At 40.3% G+C, this 21,900-nt stretch overlaps 1 protein-coding gene across 3 annotated transcripts in view; it reads left to right on the forward strand.

Moving 5' to 3' along the window:
* The first annotated feature begins 346 nt into the window (after positions 1–346).
* grm1a (glutamate receptor, metabotropic 1a) overlaps positions 347–21,900 on the forward strand; it is a 28,643-nt gene continuing 7,089 nt past the window's right edge. For all 3 annotated transcript variants that reach the window (XR_002274022.1, XM_020589468.1, XM_020589475.1), the window contains exons 1-6: positions 347–446; positions 1,266–2,106; positions 4,762–5,011; positions 18,504–18,739; positions 20,039–20,285; positions 20,893–21,061. Coding sequence is in view for 2 of the 3 variants with exons in the window: in XM_020589468.1 (XP_020445124.1) it covers positions 1,377–2,106; positions 4,762–5,011; positions 18,504–18,739; positions 20,039–20,285; positions 20,893–21,061 (1,632 nt within the window). In the remaining variant the exon portion in view is untranslated. The remainder of the gene's footprint in view (positions 447–1,265; positions 2,107–4,761; positions 5,012–18,503; positions 18,740–20,038; positions 20,286–20,892; positions 21,062–21,900) is intronic.

The raw sequence follows: 21,900 nt of genomic DNA on the forward strand, positions 1-21,900 counted from the left end.
AATGTGTGTGTATATAGGCTATAGGCCACATGTCCACCAAACATTTCCAACCTGGTTGTATCTGCATGATGAAAGAAAACGCAGTACATGCGACGTTACTGTGATAAACTAACGTAGGTAGTCATTCATCTATCTTGGACAAATAGCAAGCTCAAATAATTCACCCAAGTGATTTTATAATTAGCCTATTATGACATTATACAACATATCGAGTTTAGCTGTGCAGGTCTTACTCTCATAATACATATTTCTAAACACTGGCAGGGACAAGAGGTAAATACTGTAGAAAAGCCAATGGATGCGGGGGCTCTTCATTTTCACGTTTCGAGATGAGAGAGAGAGAGGGAGAGAGAGAAAGAGGGAGAGAGAGAGAGAGAGAAACTCCAGTCACACAGCCGAGGACCACGCGCTGCAGAAGACGGACGAAGGCACGCTCCTGGAGTCAGGTAAGTTTTAATGCAATAGACACAGAAAAGGAAGCTTAGTACTGTATATGTATAGTGTAGGCCTAAATAGGACACTGCATGAGACAGATATAGGTTAATATAGGTTATTAAGATGAGACCGTTGTTGTTATGCTTCCGTTTATCAGCTTAGTTCGTGTATTTTTATTATTTACCGATAACTTAGGCTGCACGACAGATAACCTAGTAAGTACGGTACGTTTAATGCAAAAACAGTCTAGGATCTCATGCTATTTATATTCATATAGGAGTCGACTGTGGAATGATGTTTGTTTGGGGGCTTTTTTTGGAAACGCGCCGAGTCAAATCATGAAGAATGTGTGTGTGAGGGGCTAACGAGCCCAGGCAACAGTCCCACAGACGTCTTTGTAATGTGTTTGGAAAGCACGCTGTCCGTGGTGCTGAAACCCATTTTCTCAATGGACAGAAAACACAGGACAGTCGATCTCCCCCGACACCAAGAGTACTGGTGGTTTTGTAATACAACACGGATGTTTGAGGAACCCGGTTCAAGTACTTGGCTGCTCCCTAAAGAGCTAACCACCTGCTTGGTTGGGCAATTCCCACTGGACAGCAGTCCTATTCAGCCACTACTGTCTATTAATCAGTTGCGTGCCTTACTCCGAGGCACCTCGATGGTAGCTGATAAGGGAGGCATGAGGACTGTTACGAGCTGTAGGAATGTAAACCAGGGCGTTGATGGAAAGGAGCATGCGTGATTTGTCAACTATTCCTACATAAACCTTTGTCCTCGTTTTCCTGGCTCACATGTCACAGCAGTTTGTCTCTTTTTTTCTGCAGGTGTGCGCGGATATGCTCCAGGTACCAGGGACACTCATGGTCGCTGGGTTAAATGTGGATGTACAGACTGACAGCAGATAGTATGCCTGCACAGGTGGCACAGCTCACGTGATGTGGCACAATATGGCACGCGTAAAGATGGGTGTCATCGCTCTCTTGTGTCTTCCCACGTTTTTCTCCCGCGTCCTCGTACTGTCCCAAATCAGCGGCCTCTATGAGAGGTCAGTGGTACCTCGCGCCGCGCCCCGCCTTGTGGCTCGTATGAACGGAGACGTAATCATCGGGGCGCTCTTCTCCGTCCACCACCAGCCATCTGCAGAGAAAGTGGCTGAACGGAAGTGCGGGGACGTCCGTGAGCAGTATGGGATCCAAAGGGTAGAGGCCATGTTCCATACGCTGGACCGGATTAACTCCGACCCAAACCTGCTCCCTAACATCAGCCTGGGTTGTGAGATCCGGGACTCATGCTGGCACTCTTCTGTGGCCCTGGAGCAGAGCATCGAGTTCATCCGGGACTCCCTCATTTCCATAAGGGATGATAAGGATGGGTCCAAGTGGTGTATGGATGGCACCTCATCCAACCAGCCTCCACCCTCTAAGAAACCCATCGCTGGAGTGATCGGACCAGGCTCCAGTTCTGTGGCCATTCAGGTTCAGAACTTGCTGCAGTTATTCAATATCCCACAAATTGCGTACTCTGCGACTAGCATCGACCTGAGTGACAAGAGCCTGTTCAAGTACTTTCTGAGGGTCGTGCCCTCTGACGTCCTCCAGGCCCGGGCCATGCTGGATATTGTCAAGCGGTACAACTGGACCTATGTGTCTGCAGTACACACAGAGGGTGAGACCCCATCACTGACCTCTATAACTGGAAAACCACCATAATAAGTGCCAACAACCATGAGTTTCGAGTGACTTCATCGTTTGTTGTGGTATTTTTGATTTCCCATGACATCACTGGTGTTCTCATTGTTTAGAGGGCTTAGTCAAAGAGTGATACATACATTTGCAGTGGGATTTTATGATATAATTAAAAAAAATTTTTTTAGGCTTGTTATACAATATTTTCAGCAAAACTTTATTTATTCACGTCTTTGACAGGGTGACTTAAAGTTGATTTACTATGAAGGTTTGTGAGCCCTACGTCCCACGTTCACGTTTTCCTTCCATGTTGGTCTTTTAAGTGGAACTGGATGTCAGAGATATGTAGACACTCCTTCGCTTCTCCACAGACAATATCTGCCCGTGTCACTATCACCCTTTGCTTTCAGCAAAGCATATTCCCACACATCCTATGCATCAATGCACAGCTGCATATGCATGTCTTAAATATCATGCACTAGGGTATGGACTGCAAGTAGAGTGTATGCTCAGTAAACACTGACTGGCCTCTTCTTGTGTGTACTGCTACTCTTTACTCCTACTTGACACTTTTGTATAATATAGTATGTGGAGCCAAAACTGGAGGTTTTTGGCTGTGTTACTAGACTTGTCAGAGTTACTGGTTTTAAAAGTCTGTATCTAGTCAGGCACACGAGGGACCGTTTTAGCATTAACAATTTATGTTAAATTAATTCCATGGTTGAGTCAGGAAGGTGAAACAGGGATGAAAAATTACATTACTATTTAAAATATCTTCAGATACGTATACACTGAAATGAATGTCTTATTTCCTCGGAAACCTTGGGAGAAATAGTATTCAGTATTTCATACTTTGATGGGCTTATTTTCTTTCTAAGAACTCTTCTGCTCATTTGTGCATCATGGTGGAGACAGAAGGTAAAATGAAGAGATGGTTTGGGTAGACAGAGTAGTTATTGTGAAGTGAATTATGTCCATTGCTTTTCATTAAAGTCTTAGTGAAACACAGTCAGTGATGTGCACCCAAATTATGACTGACAGGCTGTGTTACCCAGGATACCCTTGAGGAGCTGTGGACTCATGGGGAGTGTAAGACATCTTTGGAAAGTCCTGTTATAGTCAGGTGCTGGAGAGGGGCTTTGTCACAGGCTGCTATCAGATAGATGAAGAAAGGGAGTTAGGGAGCTGTAGTACCTGGGGGCAGGACTAGGTAGTGTTATCTGTTTGACCTTCAACATACCCGCAGGAGGATCCTCTGGGACTGAGGTCATAATTTAAAGGTAATGAAAAACCAGTCAGGGGAAAGATGAATTCAACTGCAAGCAACACAGTAAGCTACAGTGTGAGTGGTAAAAGTAGGATATTTCCTTATAATTAAAGAACTAACTTGTGGCTCTAATTAGAACTTAACTTTTTTTTCTTCCTTTACATGCTGATATTCTGTAAATATAAATCTTTATACTGAATATACTGTAGGTTCAGTTCTGTAAGGGTCAACAGTCGAGATGTTTGGAGCCTGAGACGTCACATCACAGTTTTCCTGATGCAGGCCTTAGCCTAATCTTTGAAGAGTCCTGCCTAAATCCACTTGTTTGTTTTGTCTTTAGTTATCTTGATATTAACGGTCATGCTTATGAATTTTCTTTCTCCACTACCTTAGACAAGTTATAAATGCAGCCTGTTGCCCATAGCAACAGCTAGGGCTGTGAAATTGCATAAATTACCTGTCTTGATTATCATCAGTCTGGTAGGAATACTTAAAGCAGGGTTTCGATGGTCATTGTCAATGGGCTGTCAACTAATGCACCACCGCCCACCTGTCACACAGTCTAGATTGAAAGAGTAAAATTACTGGTTATCATCATTTCCATTTGGGAGAATGAAATGAGGCAATTGAAATATTATCAAAGGCCTATTGGAAAACCAACACATGGGCTCACTGTGTGCCAGAGTAAATGTATTACTGTATTGGCTTTTTCAGCTTCTGTGTTTCTTGCTCTATAAAGCTGTGCAATGCACACATAACATATCTGCTCTTCATCACTCATATAAAGGGAAAACAGTGTAGAGGCCCTCCTCAACCTGGCCCTTCATCAAGCCAATTGATTAGGGGTATTATCCGTACTTTTATGGCCAGGTGCTCTTATTTTCCTTCTGACAACAATCCAGACTGTGAGACATTAGTCAAGCATACAGTCCACATGGAAATAGAAGATGTTGGTTCAAACAGCTTTGCAGTGCTCTTCATTTGGATGTTGTGTATTTAAACAAGGATAAATATCTTCACCCCTTTTGCCTTTGATTGTGATCAGCAGCCAGTCAACGTACTAACAGAGGATCAGAGATCAGTCAATGCTTGCCATATTGTATAATCGCTGTGGGGTGTGCTTTAAGCATGGCATCGATTGTCCATTTTTGCAATACTTAGAAATGTGTGGTTCATTCATGTTATTTAGTAATTTCAGTGTGTTTTTGCATGTAACAATAGATTGTCCTTATCCACAAAGGCTAATTTAAGAAAAAAAGATGACCAGACAGTGAAAATACCTTTTGCCAGGAAAATATTTGAATTCCCAAAAGGACAAAATGCTTTTCAGTTGAATTCTTAACAGTCTATTTTCTTCATCACCTATAGGAAACTATGGGGAGAGTGGCATGGAGGCCTTCAAGGAGCTGGCCTCTCAGGAAGGTTTATGCATTGCCCACTCAGACAAGATCTACAGTAACGCAGAGGAGAAGCAGTTTGATCGCCTTTTGAGGAAACTACGGGAACGTCTGCCCAAAGCTCGTGTAGTAGTGTGTTTCTGTGAGGGCATGACTGTCCGCGCTCTCCTGATGGCCATGAGGCGACTGGGTGTGTTTGGGGAGTTCCTCCTCGTTGGCAGGTATGGATATGTAATTTTTATAAACCTTTTGATTCACTGTTGCAAGCAGCTCTATGGATGTCAAGAAATCTCTTAACAGGCTGGAAGCCTGTAAGATGCTGTGTTGTCTTCCTGATGTGCATGTCACCAAGGCAACCAAGAAGAATTAGACCACATACCAGTAGCACTGAATAGAAATGTTCTCCAGCAATGAATAATTGGTATTTCTGTCACAGACACAAAGCTAGGGAGAGAGCGACAGTGCCACCAGTCCATTTTTTCCTTGTTGCGCTCCCTTAATTGTTTTTTTAAGGCAACAGCAGTCATTCCTTATTGAGCAATGAAAAAGAAACATGCATTCTGAATCAACACGAGTTCCAAAAATCTTTCCTTTTTGTGATTACTCCTCCTCACTCCATCTTGTTCACTCAATTAATTTTCTCCTCATAATCTCTTCCTCTGTTAGTCAATATTAAGTGACAGTGACTGACTGTAACGGCAGTCTTAGTCATTAGAAAAGGGTGAGTAGAGTCGTCTCACACACTTAAACAGCGTCATGTTACACCATGAAATAGCCCTCAAGGAACATTCACAGTTGTCAGTAAAAGCCACAGCAACCTTGATGCTTCTTTTCAGTTCATTCAGGTAATATTATTCCACCATCTGTGGCACCTTTCTGTTGTAGGGCAGTTGTCATATATGCAGTTATATATTACATGAGGAGGACATTAATAAGACAGCTGAGGGTGGCCAAGGCTTGTACAGTGGCCTGTGTTTTCCGAACATGACATGAGTGAAGCTCATATTCTGAGCCATCATCGTCTAACAGGTACCAAGTAATAAGGTAACTTTGATCCTCACTGTGTGTTCACTTACACTGACTGGCCACGTTGTCTGTATATTTTTGTGGATCAGGATATTAGGAACGCCTCGGAATATAATGTAGTCCAGTGCAACACCACCTTTAACTATGACCTCGATAATAAACATATAATTGATTTTATACATTTACTGTCCTTTAAAACTGTAAGTTGTTGTTGAAAAGCTTCCTACTTGATGTGAATTAGGATACTTTGGTGCATTAGATAAACTCTGACAATGAGTTGTTTATGATACAAGATGCTGTCATGGCTGATATCGAGGGATTTGTTTATCTTTGAAGAAATATTTCTTATTTCCTGTAGTGGAAGATGTTTCCAGGCTCTTGTTTTGTTGTATGTGTTACTGTATATTTAATGCATCGTGCATATTCAGTGCAAGTCCTTTACAGGAGATGGTACTCTTTCTTCTCCAATGCAGAAGATGCCATTTAAGTCATCCATTATAATGACACTCTAGGGATACATTCCTTCCCATATCTCCCCTTTTCTCTTTCCTCCATAGGAAATGGAAAAGTGGGTCTTATTTTAGCTTTTGTGGAAGTCTCCATGGGTGGAAGAAATGCTTCTGGGTCACAGAGAGAGAGAACAAGCGTGAGAACTATGTAAAAAAATGACAGAGGGAGTCTGGGCCAACACAGATGCCAAGTCACGTGTGTGTTTCCTGGTATGAATTGAACAACTGAATCATGCTGGCAGACAGGCATTAGCTCATCATATAGAAGTTTGTTTTCTTAATGTGTGCTTTCACATCTAAAGAAGTCTAATTCATGAAGAGTGTGCAACAGAAAGACAAACAGAGAATGAAACAAAACAACAGAAGACAGACCAAACGTCTGACACATCCTGCCTCTTTTATTCTTGCACATCTATAATATTTTACTGTGATAAGTTTATTGTGATCAAAAACGCAGCACAGAAAATGGCACCATGAACAGACGCTAAACCGAATTTGCAACCAAAGTTTTCCTGGTATAATAAATATTTTTATATTAACAATCCATCAAATGACTACGTGTCTGTGAAAGGGTTCATTTGATGTCCGTGTACGCACAGAGAATTATCACCCAGTTCTGTAGTAGCTCCCCTTAGCTCTGCAAAGTGTTTTAACTCACTGGTTTTATTGACTGCAGTTGTACTGTTTTGGCTCCCTTTCTCTTTTTCGCTGAAAAAGCCCTGAAACCCACTGCACGCTACCTGTTCAGCACCAAACACCTGACAACACCGGCGACTAGCTGGTGAACATATTGGCATGTTGTTTTTGGGTGGCCAGAAACACGACTGAAGGCTAATGTTGCTCCTTGCCTGTTTAATGTGTTCACAGGCAGCTGTTTGCTAACAAGTTCACTGGCACCACAGTTTTGTGTTGGTGTATTAAACCAGATCAGGGGCTTAAGCTAAATGTTTAACGTGTGCTTTCACGTTTAAAAGATGTGATCATTAAAGTTTGCTTAAACTTTTCAAAGCATTTTTTATTAAAAAAAAAAATTAATTTCTCATCATAATCCCCCCATCAGGCTGATCGATGTAATAATTTAAATGCAAAAACATCACCCCTCATCCTTCATTAGTCAACCAGCTATGTTCACAAACTTTGTTTGAAATGTAGCATCACCTTAGGATAGTCAGGATAATTTGTAAGGATAACAAGGCAAGCGCAGCAGGGTCCATCACCATCAGTGAGATGGTGAGGCAGTTTTTGCAGTTATGCACCGTTCTTTATTATCTCCCCACTGTATTGCACTTGGCACAAGCAAAAACAACAAGTGTACCAGTGTACTAGACAAAAATGATTTTGAAAATCCAAGCGCACGCTGTGTTGTTTTCCCACCTCATCTCATATATGGACATGACCTTAGGGGCAGCCAAAAACATCACATAACAGTGGCTACATGAACTACAAGTAGATCTGCTCTTCAGATAAGGGCCAGGTGCGGCAGCATTCTCAACCCACTTTAGCCCTGACCTGCAGACTCTAGTCTGAATCACTTCAGCACTTTACTTCCACTCTGCCCTGCTATTGTCTGTCAGAAGAACTCTTGTTTTTCTCTCTCTCTGTCATGTCAATCATGATTTTGCCAATCAGCTGCCTCCATTACTATACAACTGCACACATAGTGGTATGCAGAAAGAGACAACATTCATTCCACATGACACAAAGACGCAGACATACATTGCCATCATACTGTAGCTTTACCACTTGATTCCCATCAAAAAGACACTGACATCCATCTTCTTGTTGTGTTCAAGTACACTTTAAAGTGATTCTCTGAGATGGAAAACGGGCAGAATGAAGCAAGGAACACAGGAAATTGAGTGTTAGTTTGTTTTTTAAGAACAAAAATCATTGTGTGACTGAGCTGGAAGCTAGCTGATGAGCATATTAGGAGAGCCAGTTACATGTGGACTAAATTGACTGGAGATTGATGGGAGTAGCTTTGGATTCTTTGAATGTGGTGTCCTGCTGGTCCGCCCCCAGATTAAGGCAAAGGTTGTGATGGATAGGTGGGTCAATAAATTTGTTGCTGCACTAATCAGTATTTTATATTAATGCTGGATAAAATAACTATTAGTAGCAACAAACCCGAAGAGAATTATCAACCAACTGTTCCTCTCAGCTCTATGAGGGATTTTAATGTCTTTCTGATCACTAGGTTTTACGACCCACAGCTTTAGTGTTTTGGTTCACTGTGAATGCTCTTGCCACTTTTATCTCCAGCTGCAGCAGCTGATGAAAAGATTAATTGAGCAGCTAGTTGATGAATATACAGCAATGGAAATTTTAGCAGCTGAAGAGCCAGATATTTCTGTCAGGCATTGTTTGAAGACCAAAACAGAGCTGGAAGGAGAGAGAGAGAACTGGAGCTGGGGATTTGTCTGGTGGCTAGAAACATAATGGTGCTCCATGTCTGCTGGGTGTATTAATAGTCAGCTGTCTGCTGACAAATTTACGACATAAAAATGTTTGTTTAGCAGTTGTTGTGAAAAGTATAGTCATATAAAGATGTGATATGACATTTTAGATGGCAATGACAAAAGACATTTTTTGCTTAGTTTCATTACTTTAATTGCCAACAGGCTCAAGAAGTCTTTTTTTTTTAACTTGCTGAAAATTTGCCGCTGTTGAGAGATTAATTTTGATACATCTTGTAATTGGAGCCTGGGGGAGTTGCATGGCTCTGTCAAGTGTCGTCCTTCCTTTTGAACTACTTTTAATATCATAACTCCAATCAAGCTTTATATATAGTGCATTTTTACTATGTTCAATAGATCTCCCCATGTACTGTACATTCAGCCGCTTCTATTGCATACAATTGGTAAATTAAACCATGCTTTATTGTAAGCTTCGCAAAGTAACATCAGTCTTAGTTTAAAAGATGTGTTTTCACAAAGACATTTTTAGAAAATCTACAAGGTTTTGCTTTACCCTTCATAAATTATCAAAGACCAGATTCAGCACTTGGAAGTTCGATGACAAATTAACACATCAAGAAAACATTTTTGTCTCAAAGCCCTGAAGTTGGTACTATATAACAGTACTATAGTTTGGAGGAATCAGTCAAATATCCATCAGAGAGCAAGCAATACCTACAGATGTGTATAATACACACTATAAGATAAAATGTGAATTAAAATAAAATGTAATTGTTTACATTCAGAGCAGTATTCTTCTTTGGAGACTGGCCACGTGAGTGGTAGAGGGAAGTTTAAAGGTATTTCCTATAAAGCACCATTGCAGTGACCAGGAATGTTTTTCATAACATTGAAACCATTACTGAATGTATTCATCAGTATGTGTGGCGAGGGGGTATGACAGTCTTTGAACATATCATGAGGGAATAGTGTGTGTTACAGGTACATGGAGTGTACTTGAGGCTGTGAAATAACCACAGATTTCTTGCCTGTTATTTGACCGCGGAGAGCAATGCACACAATGACTCCCAGGAGATGACTGCCTGTATTATTACAGATCCAGCACCACCATGTTCCTGTTGAGCTTTGACCAGTGCTTGCAGCCAGCAGTTTTTTTCTGAAGCAGCTGCTTGTTTCTAAAGATCTTTTACCTTAATAATTTAGTGCTTTGCAAAGCAATTAATAAGCAGATTGCAGTCCAAGTTTATGCTAAACAAAAAAGTGAATGTGACACACACTTTCACTGTTGCACTGCTAATTAACAGTCAAATGAAAAATTTAAATTGTTAGTTGTGGCTGTGATACAAAAATACGTTGTATCAATTTAAAATATCCAGCAGTGTGTGTTTTAACTAAGATTTCCCTGAGGCTTGAGACACCATTACATGCTCTTGCAGTTACACTGAGTGTTACAGAGATTCTCTGAATGTCACTGTCCTCCTACTCAGTTATATACAGTAAAGAGATTGCCATGGAATACACATCATTCTGCTAAGCTGCAGCCTTTGCAGATATGGCAGGCAGCTATGCACAGTACTGCACAGTCTTTTTTGTTATTATTCCTTCTACTGCCTGCTCCCCAGTATCAAGTCTAGTTTCTGAATGGCAGCATGGAAGTGAACCCACCTACCCATTTGCCTGCCTACTTGCTCTCTCGCAATTAGCAGCATTCGTTCTCTCTCCCCTCTCTAATACTGCCTGAATGCTGTTATTACTAAACATCATTTGCATAAGCTGCTTTTCCACATTTAATGCTCATTTCTGCCTGTCTTACACTTGTAGTTTTTGGTCTGGGTCGTATTTGAATGCTCATTAAACATATATATATATGGAACCAGTCATCAGCAGGGTCTGTGTCTTTTGAGATGATGCTGAAGTGCAAAGAAAGCTGTGAATCCACATTGTGTATATCATATGCATTTCTGCATTTGGCTGTCTTGTTTGATTTTCTTTAACAAAAGAGCTCAGGTTTTTGCTCTGAACTTGAATAAATGAAACATTTAACGTGTCAGAGAGGGAGAGAGGAGCTGTGGCGTGACACATTTAACCACCCTTTTTTCCCCATCATCTCTAAAGCTTTCATCTCCTCCCCATCTCAGGAAGGAGAGTGCAGAGGACGTGGAATTATGCCTATTGACTTGTGAGTAATTTGGCAAATGGCAGGGCATGATCAAAAAGAGACCTTATCTCATGGCAACAACTCTGGCAACAATGCCAAAATAAATGAGTACCTTTTTTGCATCCAGATTCAGAATGAATTTTTGTTCGCTCCTTCATAAATCACCCAGAATCAAATGTTTTAAAACAAGATCACGGAAATCTAAGGCTTCAGAAAATCATCGGTGGATATTATTGTTAAACAGTTCCTGCTTGTTGTCCAGAAGAGGTTTTCTGCTTTGCGTACTGCTGGACAGTGCTGAGATTAAAATCATAGGAATGTTCTTGTAGATCATCTATAATTCCTTTTCAGGATTACCTGGAGATGGGGAGACATGATCTCTCACTTTCCAGAGATGTTTTTTTGTTTGTTAGACTTCCAGTTAAAGCTTGACTAATACTTTAATTATGAATGTAAGGACTCATAGAGAAGGTGCAGAGAGACAGAGACTCAGCACTGAGACTCCATCTTTATGTGTTTGTCTCAGTGAGACATTATTCTGTCTTTATGACCCTCTGCACTAAAGCAGTCCACGCTGAGGTTCATTCAAAGTTTAGAGGGGCATGTCATGCAAGAATCAAGCTTAGAATAGTTTTTGTTCACCGAGCATACTGCGCCATTGGAAGAAAAGCCTGGTGTGCTGCTTGTGCATCGATCACCATGGAGATTTTGTCTGGGCTCATGACAGAGTTGTTGCAATCGTCTCACTGCAGATCTGTCATTCAGTCTGTCAGCAGGGCTCCAAACACAATAGTCCTTTCTCAGAAAATATGGCTGACATGTGAGAAATTCCAGTAACAACTGTAACAAAGATTGTAATTATAAGAAATGGACACACCGACAACATACATTTCATAGTGGAGATCTGCTTGTGTTACCCGTAGTGTGTACACGTGTGGATTCAAGTCGAGTCAGGATTCTCGGCTGCATCTGTTTGTGCCTCACTAAGCAAGGGACCACAGTGTGCCGCATCTGAATATTTATAACAGGCCTCTGATGTTAATTGAAAGCAGCCACACATTGTCAAGGACATCTCTCTCTTCCCAACTGATGCCTTGTGTTCCCTCGTGTGAGGGGATGGGTGAATGGCATTGGCCTGATAAAAAATAGCACACTGGCTTTGCATCTGGACATAGCTGTCACATCATGATTCACAAAACCTAAAATACTTTCTTGTGCTGTCAGCCAACACTAGACCAGAGTAAATGGATATAATATGTATTCACAAAAAGAATAGTGAATGGAGGTGCACTGCAAATGAGTAAGGATAATAACATACTACATAATTAAATAAGTGATAAATAAAAACCAAGCTGGAGCCTAAGCTGGAGCAAATTGATTTCTAGTCCTACCCCCTTTTTAAAATCTGTTTTTATCACCTTTTGTTGTAATACAATGATACTTTGCATTGGTCATTACTGTTAGATATTTGAATATGCAGATTCCTCTCAATTCATATTTGTTCTCTCTTAGACAGCCCTTGAATACTATGAGGTAATTGTTGATTTATTGCTCTATCAATAATTTGAACAATTTTAAAGTCAACCAGTTCTTAAAATTTTAGTGCATTTAGTGTAATAAACAGAGAGAAAGAGACTTAACCTTCCAAACCAAAGGAGGTGGATAGTGTGCAATCCACACAGTGAATTTTGAAAGCTTTCAAATATTTAAAGATGCAAGCTTCGATCTACAAGGTCTTCATCAACTCCACCAAGACATGCCAGCTTGGTACCAAAATCTGAGCCACTTTTGGATTTGTTTCTTCTCATGCACAATTACAACATTGACCACATTTGTTTCCACTATTGCAACAATGAAATGTATATTACATATGTCCTCTATAGTCTACAATGGTTTTTCCCATTTTTGTTCACATGGATGTTTGCCTGTATATGCTACAGTTTTACTAAATTAACCAACTGATCATAGAATCATCCACCTGTCACTGCTGATGTTTGATATAGAGACTTGGCCATGGTGTTAAGTATTGATGACATCCTGCAGTAGTAAAAAGCAAAAAATGTGTAGTGTTCTTTGTCAGGATGGAGGAGACCGATCTCCCATCTCAAACTGGGGCATGATGAATAAGTAAAAGCAGCCTGGATGGGCTTTTAAAGGCTCCCTGGCTCACCCAGGGCCCTCTGTGTCACCTCAAGAGAGTCCCGCTGCTGCTGCCATGTAGCTAACAAGCCACCACCATTCCAGTTTTAATTTCACTGAGTCACAGAAATAAGAGAAATGGAGGAAAATGGGAGCGTATGGCGATAAAGAGATAAAGGCAGAGAAGGGAGGGAGAATATTTGGGGATTGGAAATTAGTGTTCAGCTGAGGAGAGTATCTCTTGTATTAATATTAATTTCACTGCCAGAGCTGTAATGTTTTGAAATAATTAAGACTGTTGTGGGATCAGCATAGAGAACAATGTAGACAGAAAAGTAGCTCCCATTAATGTGACGCTAGCAAGGGAAACGTGGCAAATGTACTGTACATGCAGTATATGCAATGCACTGTGTATTTAAGATGAAAGACTTAATGCTTGGTTTTACTTTTACGAATACTGTAATCCTTGTAATTAGCCCAGCTGGCATTCTCGTGCTCTGTGAATGACAGACAGATTAAAAGTTTTTCCATTAACTACCTGAAGTTTTATTTTAACACAGGCAATCAGGAAACTCTTGACTCCTTCATTCTTCCTTTCTCTTTGTAAAGTAACTTTTCCCTTTCTTCCTCCAGGGGAAAGAGCGCATGTGATTAAATCTCTGCCCTGCCAATTAATTCATGGTTTTATAAATATACAAATGTGCTATCAAACTGGAACGAGATCATTCGAGAGAGTCAGGGGAGCTCTCTGCCTAATCACTGTTGTATTTTGCGCAATAAAATATCCATCTGTTGGCTTCCAGTGCTCCTCTAAACAATGCCACACATCATCAAGTCTCAGAAAATCATCAAATATTGACACTGTATTAGTAAGGATATACCTTATATATACCTATTCCTTCAAAGGAATGTGTGGCTCCATATTTTGATGCGTATATGATGCATTCACAGGTCACAAGCTGGAGGTTTGATTCATGGTACATCACCCTAAGATTACGCATTTTTTCCATCAAGTCTTAATGTTTCTTTTGGCCTGGTTGTTGCAAAACTGCAGCTTGCATATTGCAGACTTTGGTGAAACGAGTCTCTAGATCATAGATGGAACAGTGTCCTCTGAGTCTCAGGTCAGCAAACTCTGTACTTTTAAGATCTCATCTCAAGACCTACTTATTCTCAGTAGTATTTTACTTTTATTTTGTAGTCATCACTTTACAAACTCTGGTTTTGTGATGTACGGCATAAACATTCATGTGTAGTACTTAAGTACTTACTGCATTTACTAAACTCAATTCAAAATTTATTTATATAGCACGTTAAAAACAACAGCTTGTTGAGTACTTGTTACTCAAGTATGTCTTGTTAAGTACTTCACATAAATATAATAATAAAATCATTATAAAAAACAAAAAGCAAAACAATTAAACACAGGTGAGAAAAGGCCAAAATCAGAAAGTATCAGGCTCCACTAAGTGTTAAAAGCCATGGAAAATACACAAGTCTTAAAGCAGAGATTTAAAACCTGTCAAGGTCCATGGCGAGTAGTTTAGGGACCACTATGGCAAAAGCTTGATTGTCCCAGCGTTTGTGCCTGTAAAGCTTGGGAGCTCTAATAAAAACTGATTTGATGGCTTAAGAGATGTTGCTGGCTTGTGTCACTGTATCAGTTCACAGAGGTATAAATGTGCCAGTCCATTTAAAGCCTTAAAAACAAAAATCGATAACTTAAATCAATGCTAAAATTAATTGGAAGCCAGTGGAGAGAGGCCAGAATAGGGGTTATATGGTCGTATTTATGTATACTTGTCAAGAGACGAGCAGCAAGAGACGAGGTCCTGGAAGGGACATATTACCACTTACTGTATGTGTTTAGTATTGTATGAGTATTGTTGGATTGCTGTGATTGAAGTACTTAAAGACATGAATGTGTTTTTTTTGGAAGAATAACTAATAGTCAGTACTGTATGTTGCCTTGTGTCACAGGTCTCTCTCTACTTAAGATAAAAGTTAAAACCAATGTTACACTTACACCTACTGCCTTTGTCTGACAGTGCAACAACTGCAAAACTAATAGGATACTTGAACAGCGTTGGCTTCTTAATCTGTTTAAACTGGTGTTCCTACATTAAATCTGACTTTGGTTATGTAATAATAGGACTTCCAATATGCAGTGTGAAGCTGCAGAACATTGAGATGACATTAAATCAGATTTGGTCCCATTAAATGGTCTTGGACTTATACTTGTATAGCACCTTTCTATGCTTTTACAGCACACTCAAAGCGCTTTCACACATTATTCGGCCATTCACCCATTCACACTCCCAAGCACTCACGCATTCACACACACCGGTGACATCACCGGGAGCAACTGGGGATTTAGTGTCTTGCTCAAGGACACCTTGACATGTTGACTGGACAAGCTGGGAATCGAACCGCTAATCCTCCGGTTAGGAAACGACCTGCTCTACCTCCTGAGCCACAGCCGCCCCACCATTAGATGCCCCTCTGGTGGCCGGAGAGTTTTAATGAGCTGTTTCGAGTTCTACCAGACAGCACAATCCTGAGAGAGGAGAGCGAGAAGAGGGAATGTCATTTTACTTCATCACAAACTCCACTGTGAGAAACAGTCAAGCATGTCTTCAGTGCCTGCAGGCATTACCCATGTAAAGTGGTGAACAACACTGCTCGCCTTGCTCTCTCTCTTTATCTAAAACCAATCTGTTTTCTGCTTTTCTGAATGAACGTTAAATGCTGAATTGTGTTGAATAGAGCACATTAAATGCAGTTGCCCTGCCAGGCAGCATGCATTTATGATAAACACTTGGAATACACACACAAATCTAAGTTGGTGTGTGTGTTTTTGTGTCTCAATCACTACTGCAAACACTGAAAGAAAGAGCACAAGAAAGAGGCAGGATCCACTTAGCAGTGAATGAAGGAAATGTGACTAGGATCAATGAAATTCACATATCTCTGATTCAACTCCATTAGAAGAGCGAATTAGTTGAATTTTTCTTGTTAAATATAAAGAAAATAGAGCAAACATACTGTATTTAGAGATGTACAATAACAGGTGTACAGTACATATCCTTTCCCCAAAAGTAAGACATACAGTATCTTTTGCATGCGCACATGGTCTTTTACACTTGTCATTGAGCTAATTACAGTTTATTTTTGAGGTATAGTATGAACTTACCTACTGGTAGGGAGACAAGAAGTCTCCAGCTTGACATAAGGGTCAACTGGAGACTTCTGGATGACATGAGCTCAGTTTTCAGGAGACTCTCCAGGCTACCTGCCTTCTGTTGTCCAGTAGATATAGGAACCCATTAAGGCTTTTAGCTTGAAGACACCTACTCTGTTGTACCTCAGTAACATTGGTTTTATAGTGTCTGCTGTAGATGCTCACAGATTTGGCTGAACGTCTGTTTTTACTTGACTGGCAGTAATTGTGGGCAGAAAGGTCAGAGACATTGACCTTCAAACACACACACACACACACACACACACACACACACACACACACACACACACACACACACCCAAAACATCCCATGTGTGCAAAGTAATTGGTTTCCTGGTGAGTTATAGCTAATTGGTGTGTAGCTGTCTGTAGCACAGGTATTTCAAAGCTGTACCCTGGAGCCCACATTAAAGACTGAAAAAGTAAAATACAACCAGAAACCCTTATTGGCTCAGCTCTAGGGGATGAGGAGAGTCTAGAGTGACCCTGTTTATCTGTTTTTAAGTGTCTCCTTCACTGGTGTTTTCCAATTCTTGTAGAGCCAGCTGGCCAGCTGTGTGTCAGAATTAGCTTGGTAGGGTAGAAACGTGCACACAGAGGGTTACACAAGCAAACAAACAAGCTGAGGGGATTGTTTAATTGGTTACATTTAGTCAGTTGAGGCACTGATGTTGAGATTTCCAAACAACATGACCTAGAGCAAAGGTAAGCAATCCCATTCCTCGAGGGCCACTGCCCTGCTTGTTTTCCAACTCTCCCCTACCCACTTCGGAAGATTTCTATCCACAATTAATGTTCTCTGGAATCACTGCCATGTAATCCCTGCACTTCCTGTTTTCTGCTTTGATTTTGGTTAACCTCCTGTCTGGATTCTAGTTTTTGGTTCTAGCTTCACCTTACTCATTTTCTATCCAGATTATTTTTTATCTATGCAATCATTCACAATTAAGTAATTAAGGCAGCAGTCTCTAACCGCCGATAGTTGTCGAAGGTGCTGCTGTGCTGTTGCCTTGTTTGGTCCTATATGCTGGTTCTGTTCTGGACCTGGTTTTTTTTTTCTGGTTTATCATTGTTTACACATTTGTTTGTATTTTCTGGTCAGTATTTGGTCCAAGATTTGTTTGTCTACAGGTCCTAGATGCTCATGGTTTCTGACCTTGTGTTTGCTCCTAGTCTGAACTGTCTCTCTGGTCTCTTGTCTTATTCATACAGATGTTGCCTTTGTGATTTATTGAAGTCTGCTCTGTCCTCTGTGTTTTGTTGTATTTGCTTGGTTAGTCTTGTACTGTTCTTCTATTACTCTACTTTTTTTTGCGATAGTCTTTCTGCGTTTGCGTGACTCCTACTTATATGGTTGTCTCTTTTGATAGAATTGCTCCTGTATTTGCTCCTTTGCACTCCAGCCACTATTATTATTAGTGTTATCAAAAGCTGTGGTTTTCTTGCCACTATCCTAGTCCTTTCCTGTGTCTGCATTTTGGTCCTTTTGTAATATGTGACAATCGCATCACCTTTCAGATGCTCTCCAGTAAATTGATCAGTGAACACACAACCATTCATGAAGTCATAATGTTCAGCTGATTCTGACTGTCTTCAGTTTATTATATAAGCTGGTACAAGCTGTTACACTCAGCTCAGTATAAAACGGGGCCTGTGTGAGCTTGTACAGTACATCAGGTACTCAGCTCAGCAGGCAAATATATGGAACAAGGTCATCACAGCATGATTGTTTATGTGAATTTCACAGCCTTTCTGTAAAGCTTTTAAACAGGCAGTGATGTACTTTACGTTACTGCTGAGCTGATGGCTGTGGTGGGAGCTCCACTGCTACAACCTATTGATGTGGTCAGTATAGTCAGTTCAGTTTTAAGGTTTGTACATGTACTCTGTTTCCCTGTCATAAATTAAATAGCAAATCCACATTAAAACTTCACTGGTGAACCTGTTTTATTTACTTTATATGAAATTAAATTACTGTAGGTGTCAATGATGCTGCTGTTGTGAATAGTTTTATGGGTTTGTCAATCTGAATCAGCATTCAAGTGTAAATTATAATATATAACAGCTCATGACAATAAGTATAGAGTATTATCACTGTCTGGCACCGTCTCTCTCTGAATTATGACAAGGTTTAATTTTTACTCAAACCTTTTTTTAGTTTTTTATTGTTCCCCCAGTGACTGTTACATCAGAGTCTCTTCCTCTTCTCTCTTACTCTTGTAGTGATGGATGGGCGGACCGTTACGAGGTGGTGGAGGGTTATGAGCAGGAAGCAGAGGGAGGAATCACCATGAAGCTGCAGTCAGAGGTGGTCAAATCCTTCGATGACTACTACCTGAAGCTGCGTTTGGACACCAATAAAAGGAACCCCTGGTTCACTGAGTTCTGGCAGCATCGTTTCCAGTGCCGCCTGCTGGGTCATCCGCATGAGAACAAGAACTACAAGAAAGTCTGCTCTGGTGGGTGACACCAGAGAACATCACATTATCGTTGCTTATAAATAGGAGGTGATCTTTGTAACTATAGACACTGTTTTTTCTCATGCAGTGCTCATATTTTGCTGTGAGTGGGAGTAGAAATTCATAAAAACTCCATTTATTTTTCTTTTTTCCTCCCTTTATATTTTCTCCCTTTGCTCTCTAAAAGGTGATCACAGTAAATACAGTTCTTGACGTGTTAACTCCAGTTTACTCACAGCAAATCCAAAGATTTTAAAGTAATCAAATGCACACTGCAGTCAAAACTACACTGAAATGAATCACTCAGCATTCTTTATTTCAAAATATATCAATCAGTATTAAACGAATTAGTGGTTTGTGGTGACTTGCTATCTCAGAGTAGTACAGTCATAGTTTCTGCATTTTCCCTATCACACTGTTATGTACCTCTTTTATTCCAAAGGCCTTCAAAGGTGGCAAAGGCATTTTTGGCACTACTAAAGTGATGGCAGTATTTGACTCCACTAAAACAGGAAGAGTTTGACTGATGTTTTGCCAAACATAGCACTCTGTATAATACCTTAAATCTGCAATTTTTTTTTTCAAATGAGCAAAGATGTTTTCATCCTGGGTGTCTCAGCTCTCAGTCGGAGGGAGGATTGCATCAGTCAAACTCTGATGGAGCAGCGGGATTGTTTATACTGTGTGAGAAAAACAAAGACAATGGCCTTACACTAAAAAATTGCAGAAAGGCTCACCACGCACACGCTGTTCACCCAGATAACTGAGACACCTGACAAATATATTGCTGCACTGAGATAAATCACTCCCCTTTGCTTTCTATAATATATGCATGCTCATGTCATATCATTTCAAATGCACTGTCTAAGGAGGCAAAAAACAATGTAAATTCATTCATAAAGATCAGAAGAAATTTCTTCTAACATTTTCTACTTTTATTTATTTATTTATATTTTCTACTTTTTTTTTTTTTTTAAATCTCATTCTGTAAACCACTGAGGTTTAAGTAAAACACTGAGGTTTAACTGAGGGCCAGTGACATAAATGGCTCAAGTACAAACTGGTGGTCCATAGTGTACAGGCAAATGTTGTTCTCCACATTTGTTTCCTGTTTCACCTTTGGACATCATATTGTGTCATATTGTGAGTTTCATGTATACTAATTTATATCTTGCAATAATTCCTTCAAATTTTGTCTTTAATGCTTTTATTCCCACAATGCAACTGCATTGCACTGTAAATACAGAACAAAAGACCAGGCAATACATTTATTGCCTTCTTCTTTTTCAATCTTAACAGGAAGTGAAAGTCTGCATGAAAACTATATTCAGGATAGTAAGATGGGCTTTGTCATCAATGCTATCTATGCCATGGCTCATGGCCTCCATGATATGCACAAAGAGGTGTGCCCAGGGCAGACGGGGCTCTGTGAGGCCATGGACCCTATCGATGGCAGCAAGCTTCTGGACTACCTCCTAAAGACAACCTTCAGAGGCGTCTCAGGGGAGGAGATTTATTTTGATGAAAATGGAGACACCCCAGGAAGGTAAGAGGATGAGGAGATTGGTAAGAATGTAGAATAAGGCAAGACAGTAAAGCAAACAGAGATTTTATATCCTTGATTTCTTTATAATCTCTGAATTTCTCTTATCTTAGACTCTCCCCATCAGCATGTGTGCCCATGCACACACGTATGCACCAATCATGAGTATGAAAGGATGTAATTAGTTTGGACTGGAACAGATTTTGTGCTATGGGAGCCACTTTCATCTCACTGTCCATTAGACAGTGTTTGACAGTCAGAAAACACAGCCATGTCATCCCTTCGTCAGCTAGAGATCATTTGGAGCACATTCTGGTTCAGTATAAACAGAGGCCACTGGCGCTTTGGCATGAGCTCTTGATGTCACTAACAGAGTTGTAAGCTGTTTAAGTGACTTTAGATAAGAAGAAAGGGATTTTCTAAAGCTGTAGAATCCTTATCATTAAATTACCTGTCACTCTCCGCCTCTCCTTCTTCCCCACTCTTCTGTGATCTGCAACTCTCCCATGTTCTGCTCTGTCCCACAGCTTTGTTGTTTTTCTTTTCTTTCTCACTTAATAAACTATCTTCTCCTCATTATGGCCCTCCGCCTCTCCCTCTCTCCATCCAGGTATGATATCATGAATCTACAGAATGTGGGTGATAGTCGCTATGACTACTTAAATGTAGGCTCCTGGCATGAAGGCATTCTGAGCATTGATGACAACAAGCTGTGGTTGAACAGCAGTGACATGGTCCGCTCGGTCTGCAGTGATCCCTGTTCTAAAGGACAGATCAAGGTAGAAATCCTTTCAATCTTCCTTGGAGCAAAATCTTTACTGTTAAATGAACCCTGCCAGTGCTAATTTGGTCTGAAAAACAGCACAGAATTTAAGTTAATATCTGCAAAGTTTTATATTGCAACAAGTTGATTAGCCTGAAAAGACAGACACAACAAGTTTCACAAAGTAATTGGTCTTTGTCAGTTACACAGATGATAACACAACGTGAATATTTCTGTCCTTTATGGGAAATGCTCTTTCTAATTTGTTTCAGAAAAAGTCCACATCTACACTAATGGCTCTGTGGGGCTGTACATTTAGCAGTGTAGAGCTAAAGGGTAATGACATTATGCTCAAGGGCAGATCTAATAAATTTTGGATGGGGTGGCCAGGCTGAGGCACAGACTCAGAGATGGGCTGCATATTTGAAATGCATATAAAAATACATTAATAATATATGGTTTTATTATTTCATACTACTAGAGGTTTAAGACTCAAATTGTTTATTGTGTGTAAAAATGAGTCACACATAGTGCTTTCTTTAGCTAATTTTGGCTGCACTGCCAAGTACTCCACAGCAACAAAATCAGAGAAATGAATGCAAATATTATGCTGTATGCATAATAAAAAATAACATTTATTTGATCAATCTCAATTATAAAGCACTAGAAATTCTTTGTTGTACTGAAGGCAACAGTTTCACATTGTTTTTCATTCATTGATACTGACAAGCATCACATTTTGACTCATGCAGGGGTGGATAATCAGATCCAGGGGGTGGCCAGGGATGACACCAGCCCATGAGTGTATGAACATTTAATTTTTTCCTGAGGGGGAAATACATTTCTGAACCAGAT

This window comes from Monopterus albus, unplaced genomic scaffold (genome assembly GCF_001952655.1).
Source record: "Monopterus albus unplaced genomic scaffold, M_albus_1.0 scaffold9.1, whole genome shotgun sequence".
Lineage (NCBI taxonomy): Eukaryota > Metazoa > Chordata > Actinopteri > Synbranchiformes > Synbranchidae > Monopterus > Monopterus albus.